Here is a 27,449-nt window from a genome sequence, read left to right on the forward strand (position 1 = left end):
GATTATAGGCATACACTACTGCATCCAGCTAAAATTGGATCTTCTAAGGAAGGGAGAAACAGTTTTCCTTAGGAGAGACCATTTGCTTGCTTTCATTTTGGCATGGAAGGGATTAATAGAGTTTCTCCTTTAGATGGGGCCTTTTAAATTTTCATTATTAATAATTATAGCATGTGTGAATTTCTGGACAGTTTTGAATTGTTTTGGCTTTGAAAGACGGCCAGAAGCTCTTCACAAACAACGTTCCAGTTACTGCTTGCTATTAATTTGGATACGAGAATTGCTACTCATACTACCATCACTATTATCAGTACTACCATCTCTGCCAGTGCTGAGGTGACTTCTGTTAATTACTTGTCATGCACTAGAAATTGAGATAAGAGCTTTGCATGAGTTATTGCAATTAACACTTCACAAACTCTACAATATAGAGACTATTATTCTCACTTTACTGCCGAGAAAACCACAAAAAATTAAAATAGCTTGCCTGATTCTAACGTGTCCAGTATTGGAGCTAGAATCTGAGCAAACAGAAGTGTTTGGGAATTCAGTCGCTCTGAGGATGGCTATTGACTTGGGAGGCACAGAAATGCAAGGCCGTTGCTTATTTATCTTGTGCTTGGCACTGCACAATGTGCATTACATTTGATGGATGAGCTCCTTTTATGTTTATAGAATAAAAGATTGAGGAAAGTTAACAAATCTTTAGCATTTTATGAATTATCTCAATTTTTAATTTGGAAGTTATTATAATTTTATTTGCTCTTTTCTATTCACCTACATTAGGGAGCTAATTAATGCAAGGGATGAACTGTGACCTTGCTCTTTGTTGGGGCGCATAGGTGGGGCTGTGGAAGAACAGGACATCCCAGGTCTGTCATTGCCTGTCACACAGTGGCTGTGGAGATGTGGTTTCATCAGAAGTCATTACACTGTAAGCTTCCTTTTTCTCAAATATTTATTCTTAAACTAATCAATTAATACCAATATGTACTCAAAGGAAAATGATTCACTTCTGATTGGGTGACGTTTTTCCTTTATGCCCTTCCTATACACAGTTACACACTGTGACATTTAGGCATAGGCAACTGAACTAGGAAGAATAAACCACACCTGGGCAGAAGCATGGCTTGTGACACATATTTTGCCATTGTGTGTTGTTGTAAAAGAGGAAAAGAATACTAGCCAGATGTCCCAGTATTACCATGCTTTATCTGGAGAGAGAGAGAAAGAGAGAGAGGGAGGGAGGGAAAGAGAGAGAAAGAGAAAGAGACAGAGATTGGTTTTTGGAAGGAGGTGGTGTTAACCTAAACAAATAGCTTTGCAGTTGAAAGCTAGCATTTTTTGTCTTAACTTTTATTTACCAGCAATTTATATAAATATATACAGCCTCAAAGCCACCACTCTCTGCTCATCTTGAAAAAAAAAAAAAAAAATTCCTATTTCTACTTTCTCTCCTTGATGCCCGAACCAGGTCAAACCAGAAGGGAAAGCCAGCCTGAGCATGAGCACCGTGAACATTTTTCCCTTCTCATCATCCATGCAGCTGCCAGCACAAAGCTTGTTATGTGGCAGTCCACACCGATCGAGACATCTGGAATGAACAGATCCTTCTATAAAAAGACATAGAAGTAGTAGCTGCCGGCCCAACATAGTTAAAGAACTCATCTCTGACCTCTACTGGTTATGTTCCTAAAGTACAACAGCTAGCGTTCGCAAATGTGCTCACACTGATTAAATGGTGGTAGTAGACAAAATAGACAAAAATGCTTCCCTCTTAAAATTCATCAGGGGAAACATTAATATTTATAATGTTTATAAATAAGTTAATTGCATAGTATTTTAAAAGGTATTCAGTGCTTTTAAAAAGAAAGGGTAGATTAAGGTAAAAGCAGTTGAACTCATTAAAGAGGATTTCAAGAACTCTAGGATTTAGTCAATGTGCTGTGAGTGATGTGTCTGTCCTGAAAAATTATGAAAATTGCTTCCACTCCTTGGAACTCTAGGTCATAAGCTGCATGAGAACAAGCACAGTGTCTAAAGTGCTCACCTCTCATCCTTAGTGATTAGGGCCTAGTCCACTCCTAGTTACAGAACGGAAAAAAATGAATCAAAATGGTAGGGGAGATAGCAGTTACATAAGGTCACCTGAAGGAGAGCGGATAGTCAGAAAAACTCCACAATGATCCACTGAATCCTTAGCTTAGGAAAGAGGAATGTTCCGTAGTGCAAGGCAGAAAAAGGTAGCTGTGAAGTAAATGCCATTCAAATGCTGCGCGGGGTAAGGAGCTACTGAAAATATTCCCATCCTCAGTGGCAGTGCTGTCCTTAGAACAGAGCTGACAGCTGGAAGCGAAAGCCAACAGACTTCAAGTCTTGGAAGTGAAAGCCAACAGACTTCAAGTCTTGCTTTCTTCTGGCAAAGCAAACCCTTTGGCAGCCTTGATATCATCAAGCATTCTCTCCATTGTGTTCTTTCCATGTTCATGAAACAACTTACTGTGCTCCCTACCCCTGTGTAATCTGCTCGGATGGAGAGAATGAGCTGATGATGGGGATTTCATATTTTCCTGTCCCCTTTGACAGCTATTTCTCATACAAAATCCACTCAGAAGTTTCTCGTGAACACTGGGCTGTGAGCAAACACACTGGCTGTAGTTATACGTGAATTTCCGAGATTTGCTACCGTTGCAGTTTTCATTGTCAATGAAAAATAGACATTTTGGTGTGGATCTCAGCTTCTCATGCAGTTTATTTGGGGAGAGTCAGTCTTGGGACCTGATCACTGAGAAGGCTGGAAAAGAATGTGTTTCAGATTTTCACAAAGGAGAGTCCATTTTATGCATTGAGCTTTTTCCAGAAGCTGGTGGGTGTCTCCCATTTCTGTACGGATCGGACAACAACAGAGACCATAAACACGTTTCTGGGGAATCAGTGACCTAGGGTTGAAGTACAATATTTTCTTCAAGAATTCTCTTCATTTAAAAATATTATATTCTGCACATTCTGTTCTGCAGCACAGCTATTTTGTATCAATGTTATGGTCATATGGTGTTATTTGCCTACTGATAATAAGCGAAACTGATATCTGGGAATGTAGGTTATCCCCACGGATGGCTGGGCACAGAGCTGGATGCCCTGCAGAAACAAGCTCATGTGAATCTGAGAAACTGCCCTAGACGTCTGTTTGTCATTTTGCAGTTATGTGGCATCTGCATCTTGAGGTTTTCAATATCTTTGGCTATTTAACTTCACCTAAATAAGATTATTTCTTTATACCAGAAAATGAACTGATTTTTTTAACCTTCTTAATTATTTTTAGCTCCGGGTTACAATCTTCCCTGAACATGGTTGAGTGGTGATTGTTTTTCATTCTTTCTCCTTTTCTTTATACTGATGTGGCCTCTGTTGCTAGGGTACTTAGTAAAATGATGATAAATTGGACCATATGTCTCATGCATTTTCTGATTGAATTGACTACAGTAAGCCTTCTGAAAACATGAATTATTGTATAAATGTTACTAATCATAGTATAATTGCAAAAATTATTTTATTTAATGACAAGAAAGTTGTACAGATATCTACAAATTAGTGCTCCAACCTTTGGAAGTGAGAGAGAGATAAAGAAAGAAAGAAAAAAGAAAGAAAGGAAGAATGAAAAGAGAACAAAAGAAAGAAATTGATACTGGTAGATATCAGGTTACATCTGCCTATATTTTATACACTATCTTGTCTCATCTTATTCTATACCAGTTTTAAGATGGAGCTAATGAATATCCTAAATACAAACTTTTAGTGAAATATGATGGTGGCATTACCTCACTCAAATACGATAGGATATGGTGATGTGTTTCAATACACAGTGATGATTTTAGCCCTGGGGTACAAAAAAATGCTAGTGTCTAGCTACTGAAAGCATCACGTATAAACATATGCTTCTTCTTTCCTTATAGTTACCATGTTCCCATACACCTTCCAAGTTAAAGGGTTAAACATTTTTTTTTTTTTACTATAAATATTTCCATGATCCTGAACTTGGAAAGCCATTAGCATTCTACCACACTTCCACCTATCTATTTTCCAATCTCCTCTTATTTTGCTAGAGAATTTTGAAATTAAACATTTCATATCATGTCGCTTCACCCTTAATGCCTTTCTAAGCTACTGAAAATGAAAAAGGGATAAATATAGATGGGGGAGGTTGGGAGGGGGAGAAAGAGAGGTTGAGGGAAAGAGAGAACAAAAGTGATAGTGAAAGAGGAAGAGGGGAAACATTTTCTCACATACCCACAAATTCACAATTACTTGTCTAGTATCTGGCCCATATTCACCTTCCCGGCATGTCTAGACATGTTTCTTTTGGTTAGTTTATTCTATTCATGATTTCGATGGGTTTCATCTCATTGGTTTTGAACCTTGTAAGTGTCTTGTAATCCACACCAGCTTCTCCTCTTTCTTTTTTCCTCTGCTATGGACTGGTTGAGGAAATTAGGATCTTATCTTCTAGATTTGGGTTCAGGTGCTACTTAGATAACTTCTCTACTGAATTTTCTGAAGACTGTTGTAAGAGCTCAAGACTTGGTTAAATTCAATATCAACTTTTTTGTTTCATTTTTTTTCAAGGAAGTCTCTTTCAGAGACATAGTTCTTGATTTCTCGGCTTGTCTAAAATTCTTTGATGTTGTGCCCTGTATCAGAATGTTTGTGCTTCAGAGATACGAGATTAATCAGTGGGTCCATGTGATGGCTGCTTGGAATTTTTTTTCTCTTACACTTGCTCCAATGTTTTGACTATCCAATGATGGTTACTACTTGATTCAGTCATTACATTAGATGAATTGTGAAATGCTGATGTTTCTATAATTTCTTCTTGAATTTATTATTACTGGAGAATCTATATTTAAAAACTCTCAACTATCAGTACTTTTTGGACAATTTAAAATACGCACTGTACCAGAAAAGCAAGAAAATTATAACTTCCCTTTTAAATATCAACTTTCAAAGTAGTGATTTGATATCTCAGCAACTGCCAGTGATGTTCAGGGAGTTTTATATTTTCTCTTTCTTCTCTCCCCTTTAAAAGCTTCGTTATAAGCTTATAGAATTCTGCATATTCAATACATTTTAATTAACTGTGTCTTTTTTGACGTTCATATTGCCTCATCTATGACAAGTGGGATTCATTTCTCTCTGACTCCTATGTCCTTTGGTGTGAACCATGTCAGCTTTTGATGACTACTTTCTCCTCCTATTTTTTAGAATAATAAATATCCCAACCCACCACCTTCATTTCTTGCCCTAGAACCGGAGTCAGGCATTTCTCCAAGAAACCTCATTTTTTCCTTACTGAGGAACTCTACCTTAGAGACCACTAGACAAAGTTAGGTGTACTCACTGAAACTGTATTGAAATTGTTGTAGAATTTTTCAGTGGACAAAAATTAAAAATGGTTATTTTTGGAAACAGAAAAATCATGGAGATACTGAAAATTTCAGTTCAAATATGGGATAATAGAGTATTGATTTTTTGGTTTTAGGCTTGGGACTTTTTATATAAGCTCAAGATCTTGTTTACTTGTAACACTGACACACTTAAATTTGTGAACTTGAAAATAAGGTGAACTCAACAAACTGCTGCAGAGTTAGATATCGATATGAGATCTACATTGCTGACTAATGGTTTAGGTGCTATGTTTTCTTACTAAGTTTGTAACCTGTTCCTTCATTGGTGCATTTCTGTCTGCTTCTCCTTGCATTGCCAACAGCTTCCACAATGTGGAATCTGGACTCTGTTTTTCAATCCATTTCAGTCTTTGGTTTTATAATGTCCTTTTTGGTCTCTTTTAATATTTTACTTTCCGTTCTCATGTTCTACCTTGTTTTGAGTTAAGATCTCAAATCATGCTTTCTTACTATTTGGATCTACCAGACATTTATATATATTCTTTCATTTTTAATCTTTCTGTAGAATTTTGATTTACTTATGTCTCCTATACAGTAGAGAGATTTTGTTCACTGTGTTAGACAATCTTACTTTTTCTTTCATTAGATTCATTCGTATGTTTGATCTTAGTTTTGACACTGATTTATTATATATTGTGTATCATCTAGAAAATCTTTCATCATGTGGTCTATTCTTTTTCAAATATGTGGTACTTAGTATGGTTTTCTTTCTACTGGTTATCTTTCCACTAATATTCTGCTAATATCTGAAGTTTTGTTTTTAGAGAATGCCTAACTGCAGCCTTCTCTAAGCAACACCGATGTTAACACTTCCCCCTTTCCTTCCATCTCTCCGGAGCCGTGGCTGAAAATATGTGATACTCTTTTACTTCCGGTTAGTGCTTATGGGATAACCAACAAACTCTGATTTCCATTTACTTTCACAGTTTGTTACTTGTATTATTTTTACACTGCTGGATCACACGCACTTTTCATCCTATAGTTATTTTCTAGCAGACCTTTTGCCAAGCCTCTGCAAACATTTTGTGGTTTTTGATGCTCATTCTCTAGCAGGTTTCTCAGAAAAACTTTTAATAAAACTAATCTCTAAATTCTTGAATGTTTATAACTTCTTTTGAGGGCCTTCATGCTTGAAAGATAGTTTCATTGGTTATAAAATATTTGGCTCATTTTTTATTTTCTGGAATATCTTTATAATGGTGTTCAATCGCCTTCTGGCAAAAACAGGTATTTGTGCCTCAATATCTGCTTAATTTATTCTTTTTAATTCAATGGACAAATTCTTAAATCTATTTAAATATTATCATTTTATTGAAAGTATTTTAGCATTAATGATTCTTAGCTGTACATAAATTCAAACCTTTGCTGAGTATATCCTCCAAATGTATATGTGTTTTTTTCACTTTTTTTATTATTTTAAAGAGAAAAGAACAAAAACAAAATAAAATCAAAAACACAAAACTATAAAAATGATACAGAATTTGAAAACAAAATGATAGGAAATCAACAATGTTATTGTATTACTTATTGTTATCTTCAAAGTAGTTGCGCAGATCACCAGATATAGGTACGCAAGATTTATCAAACAACTACACAGTAAGTGTTCTTTTCAATAATGTCTTTCACTTCTGAGAGCCTTTCTTCCTTGGAATTCTGTATTGTATATCCTTTGTCTGTTGCTCTAAATCTTTCTGTGCATTAGTTTCCCCCTTTTCTTTATTTTCTTTGGTATTTTCAGTCTTTTCTCCTTTTACAACACTTTTTCTTACTGTGCTTTCCATGGTCTTTCTTTTCTTTTTGTTTGTTGTTTTTTTTTTTTTTTTTGCTTTTCCGTACCAGGAATTGAACTGAGGACCTTGCGCTTGCCAGGGAGGTGCTTATACCTTGAGCTGTATCTCTGGTCCTCTCTGGTCTTTCTTGGTGGCTATGTTTCATCGAACTTAAAACTTCATTTGAAACACTTTTTCTTTCTTTCCTAGTATATTCCTTAGGCTTCTCAGGAATCTTTTCATGTTTCGTATTCTAGCTATCTCTTTTCTGAGCTGTTGAATTCTGATATGTGTGGTTCTTTTAATCAACAAACTTGAAGATTCTATTAGGTCATTTCGAAATTATACTTCGTAGTTTTCATCTTCTTTGTAATTACATTTGTAGTATGCTTTCAGTATCTGTTGGAATTATATTTGATTCATCTTTATTTTGATCATTATATCTCTACATAGAGTTTTATTATAATCTGCTTCTATTGTCCATATATAAATGAGATCGTTTGCTGGACTATGGAAGAAGATTCCCATGTAGGGCTCTCTTCTCTGTTACTGTTGTGAACTTGTAAACAAGATGACTTTTTATAAAGACATTTTTCTTCTCTTAGGGAGTTTGATTCACAAACTTTCAGTCTCTAAATCTGTGTCATCTAGAATCCTGAAATCCCGAGGGTCTTTGCTTTCAAAGCAGTGCTGCCTCCTTTACATGCATTTGCCATTCGGTACTTTCTGAGGTTTGTTCCAGCCTCCTCTCTGGCAGCTCTTGTGTCCCTGGGATCTCCAGTGTTTTGTTGTAGATGCAAATCACAGGAGAGGGCGTATTGTTTTGAAAAGGGCGTATTCTGGCCTTTCTGAGCTACTTATGGGATAAGGCTGCACCAGTATGGTTCTGTTCTCACACCTCCTTACTGGTTTCCTGCGCTCTCTTTGCACTGGTCCTTGGCTTAGACCCCTCGGGAAAGCCTTTGAACTTCAATGGTAATTTTCAGATTTGATTGTTTTTGTTTCTGGTCTGTAAAGGACATTCTCCACTTGGTGGTGGATACTTGTTTCTGAACCCTTTCCTTGTAGAAGTGTCCACAGTCATCTTTTCTTTTTGTACCAGTTCCTCACCTCTGCTGGTGCCCAAAGTATCTGCGGCTGTGTAATGTTCAGGTCGCACTAACTCAAGCTCTAGAGTGATTGAGAGGCTCCCTGCCATTCTTTTTATGTGAGATAATATCTGTGCTTTCTTTCTCATTATCTTAAATGTTCGCTCTGATCTTAATGACTAAACAAAATTGGGCTGCGTGTGTAGCTGAACGGTAGATTGCTTGCCTGGCATGCATGAAACCCTGAGTTCAATTTGTAGTATTGTCAAAAAGGGAAAAAAACAGCCTTTGTGATTAAACAAAATTATGTTGTTGTTCTGTTTTTAGAATCAGAAATCCTAGTATATTTTAAGGAAGAATATTATAGAAAATGTAGTTTTTATTTTTACCATTATTTCTCACATGGTATTCCATAAAACTAAAAATAATAATTTAAACAAACTGAAAAAGATAAATTCATGATATCTAAAATGTCACTTGTTCATCACATTAGCCAAAAAAGGTATATACTTACGTGTGTAAACATATATCAACTACAAATACATATTTTAAAGAACAAAATAAATAGAAAAGACAAGGCTTTTTGATTGTTGTATTTATGTATGCCATGGTGACAAAGAAAAACAAGTTTGTTAGCTCTGAAGCACCTCTGATCCCACTGTGACTTGAATCAAATTGCCATATTTGGGGCACCAAGATATTCAGTTTGCTCTTGTGGGGATAGGGAACTCAAATCATCTTTACTGCAATACACTTTAAGTCTAACTGTGTGAATTCTGCCTCAACTAGTGAGAATTCAGAAAACATGTGGCAAAGCCTGAAAGGATAATGCAATTCTTTGTCTGTTCTTACATTTTTCTTAACTTCCTTTTTGTGCTCCAAAGAGATGAATTAGCATAGTGTACCAGCATTGCCTCTACCTGCAAAACTAAATGACAGATCAAGTCAAGCTTAATACACCGAGAATGACAAAGCATGTCTGAATGACTGCTTAATTTAGAGGTCTGGTTTGATGATATATAGCACCTGATTGGCAGAGATGGTTCCTTGCATAGTTGCCAAGGGAACAGCAAGATGATCTCACAGTGCAGCTTTTTCCAGTTAGAAGGAACTCCTGGGAAGTGGCCTTGGCTCTCCCAAGAGAAGGCAGGAAACCTTCCTCACAGTGCAGAAAGAGTTGGCTTTTACCTCTGCCCCGCACATCACAGAATTCACACAGGATGTGTTTGAAAGAGGCAACTTCACATTGTGAGAAGGTCTTTTAGATAACGCACCTCCTAGTGTTGAACTCTCTTTCATACAAGTTGATATGAGAAATTTGAAAAGCCTGTGCACAGTGAGAACAGAAGAGAAGAAAGAGGAAGTGAGCAGGCTTAAAGAAGTCAAGAGCAGCAGCCTGAAACAGAGGAGGACTGGAATTATTCAGGGCGCTTGTCTTTGTGAGCATTTCACACTCCAGGATGACATTTGTCTTGGGGAAAGAATTTAAATAAGCAGCCGAAGTAGTTAGGGATTGAGATGAAATTTGAAAATAAAGATTTTTTAAAAGTCTTGCACAATTGCAAGATGACAAATGGATGTGCTCAAATTGGCACATTGAGGACAGTAAGCAGACACTTTGCAAAAGAATTTATGGCACTGTTTGGGAAAGACAGCTTTGCCTATTTTATATCTTTTATTCACTTTTACATATGATATTTAGAATTCTGCAGCACTCTTCTTTCTGGACTATAAAGGAATACTAAAAATGACTTTAGCAAATTCATGAATTCTAAGGAGGGAAAGGGATATGAAGAAAAATAATAGGAAAATCATTTTCTTTCATTTAGCATCTTGACATGAAAGAAACATTCCCTATGTGAGTGGTTTAAGAATGGTTTCTACTCTAAACCAGTTCTCACTGTATCCGACACAGCATCTGGGAAATGCACATTGTTGTGTAAAGCGCTAAGGGATGCTCGACTTATTACAAGGCTCGAAATCCTATTTAGTCCTTGAGCCCCAGTGTCTCCTCAGTTCCACCAGTACCCTTGTGCACCAGAAGATGGAGTGACTTCTGGAGAGTACTTTTCAATCCAATGTAATTTTCATTTCTTCTGCCTTTTAAATAGAAGCTAGAGTGGGGCTTGGAAATTGTTGGACCAGCAGCTTTTTGCCTTTGGAATTACTCTTCCTTCCCCTTTGGATGACAGAGAGAAGTATTTTGGACCATAGACCTGACAGTCCATCAGAATCAATTACTGGACCTGATTCCTGTTCTCCTACACAAGCTTTCCAAAGAGGTGGACTTGGTCTGGTGAATGAGTGGGAGGTACTGGAACTCCTCCTGGGGTGGAGACGGGGAGAGAGCTCCCTCTGCTCTATGCAATCTCGGGTGCACGGACAGCAGACACAGCAGTGAGTGGTGATAGGACAGTAGGGAGCCAGGATCCACCACTTATTCCTCTTTCAGTCATCATAGAAATATTTACTGAGCACTTACTGTATGCCTGGCACTATTTTTTGCAGCCAAAGGAATTTGTTGAATTAGCCAAAAGTTTGTTGAATTTGCCAAAAAATTTGTTGTGATAACACAACAAAATTCTGTTTCAAGGAGCATGCTTTCTTGTGGAGGGGAGTCATATAAAATAGGATTATTATATAAATTTACATAGCTTGATATATAGTGATGGGAGCTAGGGAGAAAAATAAAGGAAGAATAGAGAGATACATCACATGCACGAGTGAGTGTGCGAGTTGTTGCACTTTTAGATAGCATGGCCAGGGAAGATTTTACTGAGAAGAAGGGTTTTGGAGTGAGGGCCTGAAGACACTGATGGGAACAACCTCAGATAGGACTGCTGGGCTTGGAAGATTCCAAGTAGTGGGAACAGTATGTGCCAAGGCCCTGAGATGGGGTTGTGCTTGGCCTATCTGAGCAGTGCCGGTGAGGCCAGTGTATCCACAAAACAGTAACCAGGGCTGTAAGAGATGAAGGTGAACGAGATGCAACAGAGCTCAGATCACTTAGCGTCTTTGGTTTTCATTTTGTGGGAGAGATAGTCATGAATGGTGGAGTGACCCGATCCCTCAGTTCAAGAGGAGCACATTGAGAATAAACTGAAAGGGAGGGGGAAGGGCAGAAGCAGAGAGATGAGTTAGGAGACAAGTACAATAATCTAGCTGAACTTGTCAGGGAAATAAGTAGCGGTTTATGGGCTGTTTAGTCTGTAACATATCCTTTACAAGCTTAGTTCCAACTACCAGAGCCAAACATTGCCTAAGCACTTCATTGTTTACCTAGAGTCAGGCTGGCACAGTGAAGCCGATGGAAAACGATTCCAAGTACAAGTGCATAAAACGGCAGGTTGCCCTGCTGCTTGGCACAGGTCTCCCATAAAGGATTCTTGTGTTTGTGTTGCTGGAAGTTTTGGCTCCTTTTCACAACTGCTAGAAAAGAGCCACAGTCTTCATCCTCCTTTACACTTTCTTACTAAAACAGCGCTGACCTAGTATGCTTATTTAGGAGCTTTGCCTGTTCTATTAAATTACACTTTATAGGAAATTTAAAAAGCTTCCTTACATACTGGGTTGGATCCTGGAACAAAAAGGGATATTAAAGAGAGAGAGGTGGGGGGGGGATAAAAAAAAAACTGGTGAAATCTGAATAAAGTTTGCATTTAGTGGATAGTTTTGTACCAAGGTTAAGTACTTCCCTTGTTAAACATACCCAGTCAATGGAGTAAATATAAAATGTTAACTCTAGAAGCAGCTAGGTGAAGGATGTATATAAACTACCTGTCCTGCCTATGCAATGTTCCTATAAATTTAAAATTATTCTACAGTAAGAAAATATTTCAAAAAGACCCTTGAAAGGGAAATCTAATCACAAAAGTATGAACATTTTGGAAGCTTTCTTTCTCAGAGACTAAAATGACCCACAGATACATGCTGCACTTGCTGATCATCTTTTTAATCTACTGGTGCATTAAGAACTAGGTTGTTAGCCGGGGATGTAGCTCAGGGGCATAAGCACTTGCCTGGCAAGCCTGAGGTCCTGAGTTCAACTCTCAGTATCAAAAAAAAAAAAAAAAAAAAAAAGAAAAAAAGGGCTAGGTTGTTCAGCATCACCATTAGACTATTACATTAGCGATCAACAGCATGGGTGAGAAAAAAGGACTAGGTTGTTATCTATATCATACAGTTAGATAATGACCTTTCTTCTTTAGCACTTTAGTTTAAACCGATTTTAAAATTTTTCCCTTGCCTCTGGGATTACATGCACACAGTTCACTTCTCCTTAAGGTGTACTGTGCCTGGGGAATGGATCTGCTGCAAAATTATTTGTCAGTGCAGAGTCGTACCATTCGTTGATTGTCCTTTTTTGCCCTCTTCCAATCTTCTATGTCTTCATTATTGCTATCCACCTACATTGTCAGTGAACAAACGTGATTGAATGCAAGTGATCCTTAAATATAGGCCCATTTTGTCCTTCTCTGCACTGAAGTCTGATCTTTGTTTACTGTGTTGAAGCTTTGGGAGAATTAGCCACTACACTAAAAAAAAAAAAAAAAAAACACTAAAAGAATTTGATAGCCTTGTCTGATTGTTTAAACCAGAAATAATGAATACACATGTCTCCAGGGACTCGGCAAGTGACATAAAGTGTGAGGCAATCAAGTGTAATGAATGGGAACACAGGCCTGCTCTATTGGATCTTAAAATGGCTCTTATTTGGATTATTTCTGGAAAGTTGTCACTTTTCTAGAAACTCAATGGAAAGTTTGAGCCTGTTTCCAAAAAGGAGCCTTCTAAATACAAGTTATGGATTAGTCAGGAAATAGAGGAAAATGTAACCAATTGCAGTTTGAAGTAGTAACCAGGGAGAAACAAAATTTAAGTTTCCACATAAGATGAAAAGAAAAAAGAAAAAAGATTGATGAGATCTTAACCTAACACTGAATGGCACAATGATACTGTGGGGTCTTCAAGTCTGTTTCCTAGCTATTTGGAGGGACAGCATTTAAGACATCATAGAAAGCTGACATGCTCTCAGCCAAAAAAAAAAAAAAAAAAAAAAATCTTTAGGAAGGAACTCTCTACTTACAAATATAACAAATGTATACACATGCCTTCCCGTGTGTTAGGCGAAGAGAGTTCTTCCTGGTGTCAGCTTTGAATTCCCCCTGCCATAAATGAAGCCCATGGTAGATTGGTAAAACTAACACTAATCAGAGTAACGTTACTAATACCTTAGGGAAGTGTTACTGAAATGTTTTGGATGCAAAGGATGAGGTTAAATATGCCAACAAGATCCAGACCACAAATACATACAGGAAGCGTGAGGAGATGGAGCAACCAGCCATGGCCTTGACTCTCCTGTGTACCCCGGATGTGCAGGTCCAGGAACATAGTACCTTCTTGGACTCTCTCAGCAAAAAAAGCTGCAAAGAGCTGTGACTGGCTGAACACTACCGCTCACGCAGGTAGGATCCTCGGGAATCCTGGCGTCTCCTCCTCCACTCCAAAGCAAGTTTTGGTCACAGCTCTGCAGCCACACAGCCTAACTACGCAACAGCATTTCTCACCTACATCACAGAACCAGGATGATGTCAGAAAAGCTCATCCCCAAGGCCAGATAGTCAGCTGGAAGGCTGGAGAACTGCCGCGACGCTGTATCCAGCCCAGCCTGCACTTCCCCTTGACATCCACAGCCTAAAAGCAGGTTAAATTGCCACAGTAAATCCACCCTACTTTCACTTTAGCACACTCTTCTACAGGGCAAAGGCTTCAGTAATAGCCCTGAGTGGAAGAAAACCTCTGCAACCATCCTTTTTATGCCCAAGGATAGACGTTTTAAATTTGGGACCTGGGGCTAGTTTGCTCTTCCAGTTTAGATTGAGAAGTAGATTCAAACAGAGGCATTTGGAAGTGGGAAGGCTGGCACTTATTTAAGGAACCTGGCTGGCTCTGGAGGCCATAGTCCTGTGTGCTATGGACATGCATTTCTCTATGATTCTACGCCACACCCTTGTTAAGAAAACAGCCAAGCCCCTTCCTACCATATAAACAGCAATAGGGCCGTGCACAGAGGACAGAGAGGGATTTTATCTTGAATATCTATTGATCACTGTTAGTGATACAATAGCACAACTGATATTTTCATTCTTTTCAAGCCACTATGGCAGTTTAACTGATTTTAATTAAAAATATTTTCCAGATATATTTAAGGAAATCCATTTGAGGGGGTCAGCAGCAGTCAATAGCTATGGGTTAGCCTACTGACACAGAGGGCTGAATGTTTATTTGTTCAAATTCTAGGAAGAAGTTGGAGCTGAGTGTGGTGAGGCAGGCCTGTAATCCCAGCACTCTGGAGGCTGAGGCAGGAGGATCGCTGCAAGTTCGAGGCCAACCTGGGGAACATAGTGAGTTCAAGACCAGCCTGAACTGCATAACAAGACTCTGTCTCAAAAAAAAAAAAAAAAGTATTTGAAAAAGAACTTGGACATTCATTTCTCTGAGGTCATGTAAATGAATCTTGTTTGGCTGCAGGCAAAAAGAGCGAAGGTTAGCAATCCCTCCCACCGCGTGGGGCTACGGGAGACGGACTGGTGCTCCCCGGTCTCCTCACCTCCCCCCAGGCAGCAGGTGCGGGCTCCACCGGAGGGTAGTACTTGGGCACGTCCCAGGCCACTGCAGCCATGAACCATTTGAAGTCCTTGCACTTCAGCTGTTTGCGCAGCTCCTTCTGGGCTGAGATGTCCCCCGTGGAAAGGTGCCGATATTCGGGCCGCCGCTGGTAAATGTACTCTGCGAATTCATCCATCCATGTCTCAGCCACCCGCTTCAGGTTCTGTGCAGGGGAAAAAGAAACATCTATTGACTTCTGCGCTCAAAGGGTGGTTTTAGTTCCACCAGAAGTGGAAAAGAGAAAAGTAAAAGAAATAAGACAACAGCAGGAAACTCCGGTGGGTGGCTTGTCAACAATGACAGTTTTCCTGACTGCAGGGAGTGTGAAGGAGGAGCCTGTGGCTTTGCACCCGTTCTGCTTCTGGCATGGGGTTCAATAGCCAATTTGGCAAGTAATGTATCAGAGCCGGTGAAGCTTATATCAACTTTCTCACTCCTGTTATTTTAGGAATATATCTGATTACATATGTAACATGTAGAATATATTATATTTCATATGAAGCTAAAGGAGGAAAATTGGAGGGAGTGAAGTTCCTCTTAGCAATCAAATGGCTTAAAGCATTTCAAGAAACAGACACGTTGGAAAGAATGAGGACAAACAGGAGTTACTTGTTTCTTTCAAGTATAGAGGGAGAACCTGACATTATTGAATTCAAAGCTTTGTCCTGATACTGTCATATGTATGTCCATCAGAATTCAGTAATTCACTGCATGATGTTAGCGCTAAGGAGATTACCGGAAGCCGGTCTTCTGGACAGAGGTTTCTCTGGAGTGAAGGAAGAGAAAGAGTGATGTATGGGAGGCAAGCACATTCCTTAGAAGTAGAAGAGTGTGGGTGATTCAGAATAGGAACTCAGCCTTTGTGTCATTTCTGAGCTTGATTAAGTGATTTCTCCACACTGGGTCATTCACTTGCGAATAGCAACAATAATATGTACCTAGATCATGGCAGTGGGTGTTGGGTTAAGTAAGGTAACACCCGTAGACTGCTCAGAATGGTATCTGGCACACAGTAGGTACTATGGAAAATAAAGCTGTAATAATGGTAATAATAATAATGACAATAATAATAATAATAAGTAGTAGTAGTGGTAGTACTAAAATAATGTGACGGATTGGATGTTAGCAAGCAGGGGTATTGGGCTTGGCCGCAGATGATACAATGTCCTTACTGCCTTTGAGAAGGGCTTCAGTGGTGCTGGGATGCTCTCTGACACCACTTCCAGTCCTAAAGTGCTAAGTGATAGAACAATTGTATTTGTCTAGAAGTTTTGAAGCCTCCATGTTTAAATGCATTTTCAGAGGCTGATGTGCCATAGTTTCTGGTTCTAGTTATTGCTGATTCGAGGTTCTTACTAGTGCTTGGTTGGCTTATATTAACATTCCCTAGTTTCTCATTTGCACTTAGAAGACAGAATGAGCTCAATGGTTGGGAAATTCAGTAAGACCTGCACACAAGTGAATAAAGTGAAAACTAGTGATACTTAGAAAAATCACTATTTTAAAAATTGCTAGGAAACCTAATTCAGGCCTGAGACAATGCCCAGAGGTCAGCTGGATTTGGAGTCATAATTATTGACATCTTACCCGTACTAGGATTGTACGCTCTGCCTCCAGTGACTGCCATTTCTGGCCCTTGGCCGTGCTCTCCATTCTGCATGGACTTTTTGGTTACTTTGGTCAATGAGGAGCCTAAAGAAAGTCTCACTTAATTCAGAGAGATGCAGAAAAGAGCAGGGCCATAAAGACTGCTCTGGTTTCTGGGCTTCTTCCATTCCTGCCTTTCTGAGATACCTGATGCATAGATAGGAGGGCAGGGAAATCATATTAACAGTGTAAGAATCATCCCCGGAAGAGCGATTATTTACTGGTGTTGGCTGTGTAATGCCTCTTCACCGTTGTTTCACCCAGAATGCTTTCCATTCCTCTCACTCCAGTTTCCTTCGACAGGTAGTCAGAGTCAACCTTGTTTTGTAATATTCTACCCCTTGCCATTGCCTCTGAATCACTCAATTGATTTGGGGGTACGAAGGGAACCAAACAGTGTCCGAGGCCCTATAGTGTGAAAGCATCATCTACTACATCCTCACACGAAAACTAAGTGTGAGTCCTCAGTGTCATCTTGTCACTTACATTTCAGGTTGGCAACTGTTTTGTATGAGATGCATTTTATTTTTGTTTGCCTTCAGGCAGATCATTTTTATGATGATTAGCTAAAATGATAGAGTGGAAGACAGAATGGAAAGAATTAGTCAATAATCTTATAAACGCTTTATTTAGAACAAAATTTGGTTTTTGGTTGTAGTTACAACCTTTATTTCCTAAACTGCAATTATTAAATATAGTGCAAATATTTAATTTTCACCTCTTTTACCTTTCTCTAAGTGAGAGAGAAAAGTCAGGAAGAAGCAGAGGCAAATAGACAAATTACTCAGGAATAAGGAGAAAGTGACTTTATAAAGGGGGAATATGCCTTGAAAATTCTGATAGCTGGAAAAAAGATTTGTCATGAAGTGATTTGGGTAAATAAGAGCTTTTAAACTGTAAGTGCCATGGAGTTAGAGATATCCATTTTTCTCATTAAGTGTCCAACACCTCTTGTGGTTCCAAGCACATGTTAAATCATTTGGACACTTTCATCTCTAATAATTAGGCAAAAGATCATAATATAAAACAAATGAACAAATGGATAGCATGTCTATATATCTATTAATAAAGACACTGTTCTGTGAACAGAACACAGGTGCCATTGCTAAAATGTAGATTTTTGTTTCTTTGTTTTTTGTTTTAATATACTTTTTGATGCATGGTGAATATATTCACCCTGGGGAGGTGATACATATACATATGACTTCTTAATCCTTTTTACTTCCCCTGCCCTCCCTCTATCCCTAGACTGCCTTCCCATCTCCAGAAATATACCTTCCTATGTCCTAATATCTATCTTTTATTTTGATCTTTAAATATTTGTTTACAAATTTTCTTTCTCATATAAGAGAAACTGTGCTATGTTTAACCTTTTCTGTCTGATTTATTTCACTACTATTATGATCTTAAAGTGCATCTATTTTCTTACAAATTCATCCTTATTTATGGTTGAGTAGTAATATACCACATTTTCTTTGTCCATTCATCTGTTTATGGATGTATAAGCCATTTCCAAGATTTAATTATTGTGAGCTGTGCTGGTTTTCTTTGAGTTTTTGAAACACTAATGGAAGTTATTGCTAAAATTCAGAAAGCAGTTGGTCAGTACCGATGCATTCAAGTGGAAATGACTCAAATGGTGATAGGATGTACTAGCCAGGATAAACAATACCAGTAAATAAAAGAGGTTGTAGGCTGTGAGAGGAAGTTGGTAAATTGATAGCTTCAGGAGAGCTGCAGTGCAGTTAATCAGGGGACGAGCCAGTCAGCTCCGCTTTATCATGTCCTTTCCAAATCAAAAGACACCACATTGCAAGTTATATTTGCTGATTTACTAAATACACCAAATCATGATCACAGACATTTTCAGCACTAATATCAAATCATGGATTCCCTGTTTTGTAGTTTTTCCGGAGACAATAAAAGAGAAACAGCATCATAATTGCAAAGGCTGCAATAGCTGACTTCTCTCTAGCTCTAAACATAAAGAAAACATTCTAGCCTTTCTCTAATGTTCTGAAGGACTCATTACACAACTTTGATTCTAGGTGCTGTATTCACTGAATAGAATTTCCTGTCAGAAGGAAACTATCTTTTTAAATTGTGGCACTGAGGAGAGGACCTTGCACAGGCAAGTGCTTTACCACTGAGCTACATCCCCAGCCCAGAAAGAAACTCTCCGAACGATTATTATGGTCAAGGTTTGAAACTCTGAAACGATCCAGGTGTCTAACCAAATAAAACTCCTCTGAGGCCATTACTCCAGAAATAACAATGTGCTATGTTAATTTGTCACTGTAATGAATCAATACTTGATTTTTAGGAAAACGTTAAAATTACAGCTGAGAAATATTGCATGCGGTTACAAGAAAAATTTTGTTGTTTTCTTTATAGATTGTGGAATAAACTCAGTCACTCCAGGGAAGAATTATAATCATATACCCACTTGAGCTCATTGAAGTAAAGGAGGACGTACACACAAATTCAAATACATGGAGGAAACAGGGTGAGCGCAAAAGAGTATTTTTTCCTTAAATGTTTATAGCTGTACAAACTTGTGCAGAAGCACAAAACTGAGACATTCCTGTAACATTTCTTCCCAGAGATGGTAGAAAAGAAAAATAATTCCGTCTGAATTGGCCCATCTGCCTCTAAGATTGAATAAATGTTGGTAAAGATGCTCAGATGTTCAAAACTAGTAATCAAATGAAACAAGTGTGGACGCCAAGAGATGATCTATACCTGCAATCGTTTACTCTTGAACTACGAGAAGTTACATCTGTAGAGGTTGTCGTATATGCACAGAGCCAGGTGTTAGCTGGATTTCTCTCTCTGTTTTTCTTGAGATTTAAACAAATGTGCTTTAATGTCAAAGTGTAAGTCTTTGCCCCCCTCAAGATTTCTGTGGGTTCTTATAGGGGTGTGTGTCTCATGTGCATTCTTTACTTCAGCTTCCTACTTGGGAATATTTTCTTCTGCTGGAATCTTGCCCAGGGCTTACTCTCTACCCTCTGACCTGCAGATCCTCCAGTGGGGAATGCAGATTCTTTTCCTCATCTATCAAATGCTTCTCTAGGAGTCTTCTGGGTGTTCACTTTTCCTGAAGTGTTTCAGGCAGTGAGAGACTCAGCGACTGAAGAGAAACACTGATGATGTAAGATGAAATATTTGGCCACCTGGATTCTTTCAAGCAATTTGGTTGCCATAGGAAATTTCTCCCTGAACAAAATTTCCTTCTTTAATGGGTGGCTTCCTGCCCTGGTGCCAGCCTCTTCAAAATTCTTGTCCTATGTCTCGTTTGTAAGGCTGTACCAGAGTATCACGGTTTCCTCTCCCTTTCATGTGTATCAGCTCGGCTTTCTCATGGTCTCTCCCTGCTCGTCTTGCACAAACCCTGAGGGCTGCTTTCCCATAACTAAAATATCCTTTCTGGGTGTTTTGCTAAAGTTAATTCTCCTAACCTAAATTTAAGTGCTGGTCTATGAATTATACCCCACCCTTTCTGTTTTTTGCTATGTAAAGATTGCCCACTGTTTAAGATATTACAGAATAGGTTCATATCTGAGTCACTTTCCTCATCATTAGGACAGAATATGACACCCACAGCTTGAAGGAGGAGAGGTTTATTGTGGCTCCTGGCTGCAGTCCGTGGTCAGCTAGATCCAGGCAGAAAGGGTGTGGCAGGCGGGCAGAGTGGAGGAAAGTGGCTGCATTATGGTGGCCAGGAAGCAGGGAGAGAAGGGAGGAGCTGAGGAGGGAGATACAAGCTTTCAGGTCGCTTCCCCAGTGACCTGGCTCTAACCAGAGCCTGCTTCCAACAGCATGGCAGATGTGAACTCATCAGTGACGAGGACCGCAGCCCCACGCTCCAAATACAGGCAGATTTGGGCGCACATTTTAGGTCTCAACCATAATAATCCCTAACAGCTCTAATTCAGTTTTCTTACACAAAACCTGTTTATATGAACTGCTGTAGTCACCATCTCTGAAAATGCAATTCCTCCCTGCCTTTGCCTGTAACAGCACCTCTCCTGAAGACCCCCAGCACCTTCTCCTGCCTGTCTGATCTCAGCAACTCCTTGAAACTCTTTTCTTATGTCTCCCAATTGAGTTGTCAGATAAAATGCATGCCACCTAGCTGCATGTAAATTTCTGGTAAGTAATTTTAAAATATGAGCATCATACTTGAATTATTAATAGTCGACTGCAGTGCTTATGGTAAAAGTTATTTGTTTCTCTGAAATTCAAATTTAGCTTAGCAACTTCTATCCTTATTTGCTAAACCTGGCAACCCTGCTTCCAGTATACATAATTTACGTATAATATGTGCCCCGTGAATGTTTTTTTGATTCATTAAGTGACTGTGTGTGCAGAATCCGGCATATTTTGATGTTATTGCCAGTACAGAGTGAATGTTTTGCTTCTGTGGAAATTATCCCAGAGAAGTTTCAAGCAGCTCTGCTGAAGAGTCTGATGTAATACACTGCTTATATAATATAAACATGCAATCCCACTGCTTTTCAGGTTCTAACCGGCGGGATCCTGCTGGCCCTCTGTCTGTGAAGCAAACGGGACGCAGCCACAGAGTTTAAGAAAACAGCGGAGCTAACTGTAGCTACAGGCAAGGGCTCAGCATGCTAGAATGGTTGGTTTAGGCCGTGACCCTAATCTCAGTCTGAATACAAATAGTAGATGAAGATTTCAGTCTGAATATCTGAGCTGGGCTTTGTCCAGGACCCAGTTTGTGTAGACAAGGCAGGTTGGGGAACAGGGCCAATCCTGTTCAAGTTGGATCCAAAGAGTTTTCACCTAGGGGAAGTGCCCTGTACGGAAGTAATGCAACAGTCTGAGAAAGATAGCTACCGGAGCTGAAGAATAAATTTGTGTTGTGGTGTAGAAAGCTACTGAAAAATTTCTCTATTTTTAAAAGCTGCAGACGTTCATACTTCTCGAATGATAAATGAAATAAAAGCTCTTATTCTGAGTACCTTCTAAGTACAAGATGTTTTAGCATGCTCTGTTGTTATGACACTCTTCTGCAATTCCTTGTGTATTAGAACATGTTTCTCTGTTAAACACACACTGGTATTAATCTCTGCTTATGTATGTTGCCCAAATACTTGTTAACACATTTAACACATGCAGCTTTATTTAGAGGTCGTTAGCATGCAACTCTTCCTTTTCTTGCACTACCCAGTGCTAAATCTTTCCTTAATTCTAACAGGATTTCTGAATCCTAACAGAATTGAATTGATTGAATTTTAACAGGTCTTTGAATTGATATTGTACCAGGCACACTAAATCACGTTTCTAGCTCAGTTCGTAAGAACGGATTTCTAGCTCTGACTGTTTATCTTCATTGTGCAGCATGAGGAAAATAGATGGTTCCATTTTTCCTGTTGGTTCCTGATGCTGCATAAACCTATCTGCTAATTATTTATTTATTTTTGGTCCCAGCAACATTTAGACCCCACTGTGCTATTATTTTAAAAGTATAATCCCTGCCCAGTTTCTCAATGTGGCATTTGCAAGTTGATTGTTTTTCCTGCCACGAGGCAGTCCCTTGCATTTGTATTATCTGGGCCACCTCACTCGGTAGCATGATTCTATTTCTTTGCACAGGGCACGATTATTACATGTGCACCGGTGTGACCCCAATCCACACGCTGTACTTGTGTCAGTATTAAGTTGTTGTGTTACAGTGGGTGAGTAATAGATTTCTCTTTCTTCATATTTATATATATATATATTTTTTGGGGGTGCTGTGCTTCCCCCTAAAAATGGTGTAGCAAAGCCAGTCTCACGTAGAAACAATTTCTTATTTGTCACAGTCACTCCTATAGCAAGGAATTACATCACTAAGCCACGACTTAAAAAATTCTGCTTGGATTTGAATGCATTTTTTGGTCTCCTCTTTGATGTTTAAGAGGGACTTAGTGGCTCAGTCTTCCTCCCCCACAGCCCTCTTATCACTGATAATGTGATAATGTCATCATCACTGTACGGCTCAGAAGAGAATCTCTTTGAGGGAGCCCCAACCGCACCACAATTATCCAGCCAAGCTCTGCTTCTCTCTGATCTGAAGGCTTCTTTGAAGTCAGCGGGGAACCTTCACGCGGAGGGAAGAGGCTAGTCCAGTTCTGCGAAGACGGCGTCTCTGACAGGCAGCTTCCCCTTCCTTCTTCCCCAAGGCTGGAGGACTGTTTGTAGGTGGTTCTGAACACATTTATTTTTTTCTTTGATTTTATATCTCTATTATGCCTGTGCTTAAATATTTTGGATATTTATGGTAGCGTTTATGAAAACATTTAATATAATTTTTAGATATAGGACAGAAAGCAAACAAACCAATTCCCTGAGTGATTTAATAATGCATCTTATTAAAAAATGCTTGTAAGCATAACTATAAAAATAACGTTATCTATTTATTCTTGCATAATGGGGATAGAACCCAAAGTTTTCACACTGAGCTGCATTCCCAGTTGCTTTTATTTTATTTTATTTTATTTTATTTTTTTGTTTTAGGACAGGGCCTCATTAAGTTGCTAAATTGCTTAGGGTGGGATGGAACTTATGATTCTCCTGCATCAGCCTCCTAGAGTGCTGGGATTAGAAGAGTGTATCACTGTGCTAAGCAAAAACAGCTTTATTGAAGAATAACTGATATACAGAAAAATTGCTCCCGTATAAAATATATAATTTGGCCACTTTGAAGTGCCTGTGAACTTGTGAAATCACCACAATCACGATAATGGAAATATCCATCCTCCAAACGTTTCCTCCTGCCTCTTTGACATCCCTCTTCTCATTTCCGTTCTGTGGCAGCTTTGTATCTCCGGGCAACCAGTGATAAGGTTTTTGGCATTGTAAGTTAATTTGTATTTTCTAGGATTTTATATAAATAGAATCATAGAGCACACACTCTGTCTAGTTTATTTCATGCACACGGGTGGTTTCATGTCTTCTTTTCTTTTGTATTCCATGTAAATATGCTATAATTTGTTTATCCATTTTCTCATTTTGTGGGTTATTTCTAGTCTTGGGCTATTGCCTATAAAGCTGTTATGAACAATTTTATACAAGTTTTTGTGTGGATATTTGCTTTCATTTCTCTTGGTAAATATCTTGAAGTAGAGTGGTTGGATTACTACTAGGTATGTCTAACTTTTAGAGAATCTGCTAAATTGTTTTCCAGAGCGATTGCCTGTTTCACGTTTTCATCAGCAGAGTACGACCATTCTGGTTACTCTCCGCCTTCCCGAATCCATGTTATGGTCAGTCTTTAATTTTAACTACTCTAAAATCCTGTAGTAGCATCTCACTGTGGTTTTAATTTACATTTCCCTAAAGACCCAGTGATGTTCATCCTCTTCGCATGTGCTTCTTTACTTCAATAGTTGAGCCTCAGATATGGTAAGCATGCACTCTGCCACTGAGCTACCACACCTCTAGCACTTGTTTTTTATTTTTAAATATTGAATTTTGAAAATTCTTCATATATTCTGAATACAATTTGCTTCCAGTCTTTGTCTTGTACTTTTATTTTCTTAACTGTCAATGCCACTGAAGTGTAGAAATCTTCTTTCCAAAGAAGTTCAATTCATCAGTTTTTTCCATAGAAGAGAGTACCGATATATCACGTTTAAGGAAGTTTTGGCTAATTTTGCAGAAAGTTCTTGTTTGTTTTCTAAAAAGCATTATAGTTTTATCCTTTACATATATCTCTGATCCATTTTGAGTTAATTTTTGTATATCATGTAAGATATGTATTCAAATTTATTTATTTTTTTAGGTACAGCATTTTCTTAGTATTATTTGTCAAAAGACTATCTCTCTTCCCATATACCTTTATACTTTGCTGAAAACAAATTAAACCTCTGTACAAATCCATCTCTGGGCTCTCTATCCTCTTCCAGAAATGGAGTTTTACATGTAACTATCAGGTTGTTGTTATTATTGTTGTTGAGTTGTAGTAGTTTTTCAATATTTATATTCTGGATATTAACTGCTAATCAGGTATATAATTTGCAAATTTTTCTCTTATTCCTTGTTCTTTTAAACTCCTTTTTATTCTGTTGATACTGTCCTTTGATGTACAAACTAGCTTAATTTTTAAGCTTCAAGTATGTCATGCGAGGTAATCATGCCACCTATGATAAAATTATACAGAATTTTGCTGATGAAAGACTGGTAAGCAGAAATAGCTGAATTAGCTATCTACCAATACATAGCAAATGATGCTTAAAACAATAATGCAAGCTTTTTATTTTCACGGTTTCTGTGGGTCAGAAGTGGTTTGGTTGGACAATTTGGTTTACATTTTTAAATAGTTTCAGCTAGATTTTACCAGAGAAAGTAATCATCCTGAGCTTTGAATGGGACTGGAAGTTCTAAGGCATCTTCTTCACACATCTGTCACACTGGTGCTTGCTAAGTAGCAGGACTCAGCTCTTGCCTGTACGGGACTTTCTACAGGACCGCTGGAGTATCCTCATGATTTCACTGGCTTCTCTCCAGGCAAGCTTTCTACAAGAACATAGTGGAAGCTCTCTTGGCTTTGGAAGCAAAAAATAGGATGATAGGACAAAAATAAAAATACGCTTTACTTAATGGTTTTGGACTAGGATCAAGGACCCAAATATGATGGAATTATGTTTGACTTTGAAGCTCTAGAAAAGTGGAGATAACCAGAAGCTGTTGGAATTGTTGGAGTGAGATCATAGAAACAGTAGTCCTCTGAGTGTGAGAAAGCACATGATTCACAGCTGGAAGATGGCCATGCTGATGGAATCCATCTAGGACCCAAAGATGGTCTGGCAAGGAAGAACAGAGACAGTGCCACAAACTAGAAGTCAAGGCTCTCACTGTGCATGGTGATGATGATGTGTCTTCTCCAGTGATGTCAAAGGCAGGAGATAAAGAGCTGGAGCCAAAAAAACAGATGGGAAGGTACTGCATCTGACAGTTAGGTACATGAGCAACTGAGGAGGAGCCTTTTGGGGTGGTCCAGAGACACACTGGGACAATCCAAAGGGTGTTTATTTTTGACAGTCAAGCCGGTAGTAGTATAAAAAGAAGAATGAGCCTATTTCTAAATGATTGTTATCCATTCATTTGGTATTTGTTTTTGTAAATCACAACAGTATTTCTAACTAATAGCCAAAGAGATTATCAAGAATCATAAGAACATCCACAGCAAGAATTCAGAGAAACTCACTACCTGGAATGGCGCTATAACATTTATTCCAATGGTCATTAATACACCCTGCATCATTCTTATGCTTTCAAAAACAGCAGGAAAAATGTGCCATGCTTCCAATTTCTCACTGAAGTGGTCTTATATCAAATTATACCTATTCAAAGTTTAGGCAAACTGTGAAATTTTCACAATTAAAATTCCAAGAGCTTCCAGACACCGCACAGCTACCTTTTCACTTTTGACCATTTCTCAGTTTATAAATCAGCAAGGGGAACAACTTTCTGTATATCACCTAGCACTCAAAAGGAGATATATGTGGGCTAGAATTGCAGTTGGAAATGGAATTCTTGCTATGAACTAATGAAGTATTAGAAACAAGGCGATTAGAATGGAAATAAAATAGCAGTGGCTTCAAGCTCATGGTCATTGGGTATTCACATAGCTCATGGAAAGAAGCTATATTCCACAAAATGGATTTCTCCTATCCAAGTGCTTCTGTGGGTTTGTCATGCCAATGGGATCCTAGAAGGCAGGGTTACAGCCAAAGCAGCCAGCTCTGCTCCTCCTTGCAAGAGTTGTGGTTTTGGTTATTGAGATTATGGCATGCTAAAATATTTTAATCTGCTTAAATTTCAGCAGTTTAACTTTGTAGCAGCAGGAACCTATTTTGTCTGAAGTTTCATTGCTCCTGAGACTCCAGTGGAGCTGGGAATGCCAAAAAATGTTTGGTTCTAGTGGGGATAATGACAAAAATACAATTATAATTCACCCCGGCCCCAAAATACAGCTCACCATGTAGTTTATTTCTCAAGTGCTTTGAAAAAAAGCTACATAAGTGCTAGATAACAACATAAAGTATTAAAATAGTCTGGGTAGGAAAAACAGAAAGCAAAATAGATGAAATTAAATAGAAAATAAATTCCCTTTTAATTTTAGTAAGAATGATAAAGTAATGATTAATTATGAAAGCTAATTATCATGGAAATATCTAGGGCTGCTGTGACCTGAACAGCCAGCAAGGTCCTGAGAGGGGGCAATGAGAGATTAAGAAAAAATTAGACACATAGAAAAAAGCTGGGACCAGGTGGTACCTGACAACCCAACACAGTCTTCATCTTTATTTACACACAGTAAAAAGGGGGGAAGTGTGCAATGAGGTCAAAGTGTAAAGTCTCAGTGTTTTGTTAAGAACACTGAAAATGAAACATTTTTAGTTATCTGTGCTGTAATCAACAGGGAGGAAAACCAAGGCCAGACACCTGCTGGACTGGCTTTGCTCTAGTCCCAACCACTTTTTACATGGCTTGCTTCTGGTGCTCTGTGTTCTTGGGGCTGGCCTTGCTCTAGCCCCAAAAGTGCGGTTGATCTCTGGCTCAGCTGCTCCCCACATAGGGCTCATGTAAACATTATATGTGCTGTATAAAATATTATAGTAGGTATAAACAAAACCCAGCATAAATGTGATAGCTCAGGATACTGAGTGCTGCCCCCAAGGCTGGAGACTGTTGGGCTCAGTTATATGTCCCACTTTGCACAGTGGAAAGAATTAGAGAATGGAATCACAACCTGGGAAAGCATTAAAGGGATATTTAAAATAAATTGAGTGAAATGCTTT

The 27,449-nt window shown here is 38.6% G+C and overlaps 1 protein-coding gene and 1 long non-coding RNA gene across 2 annotated transcripts in view; one reads left to right on the forward strand and one right to left on the reverse strand.

Annotated features, from left to right (window-relative positions):
• Galntl6 (polypeptide N-acetylgalactosaminyltransferase-like 6) overlaps positions 1-27,449 on the reverse strand; it is a 1,020,690-nt gene that overhangs the window by 41,235 nt on the left and 952,006 nt on the right. The window contains exon 10 of the mRNA XM_005373544.2: positions 14,930-15,151. Coding sequence (XP_005373601.1) covers positions 14,930-15,151 — 222 coding nt within the window. The remainder of the gene's footprint in view (positions 1-14,929; positions 15,152-27,449) is intronic.
• Positions 14,779-21,557, forward strand: LOC102026592. Its single transcript, XR_259226.2, has 3 exons — positions 14,779-14,865; positions 19,030-19,141; positions 21,160-21,557. It is a non-coding gene; the product is annotated as an uncharacterized LOC102026592 (long non-coding RNA).

Source organism: Chinchilla lanigera, unplaced genomic scaffold, assembly GCF_000276665.1.
Source record: "Chinchilla lanigera isolate Chin_1 unplaced genomic scaffold, ChiLan1.0 scaffold00002, whole genome shotgun sequence".
NCBI lineage: Eukaryota > Metazoa > Chordata > Mammalia > Rodentia > Chinchillidae > Chinchilla > Chinchilla lanigera.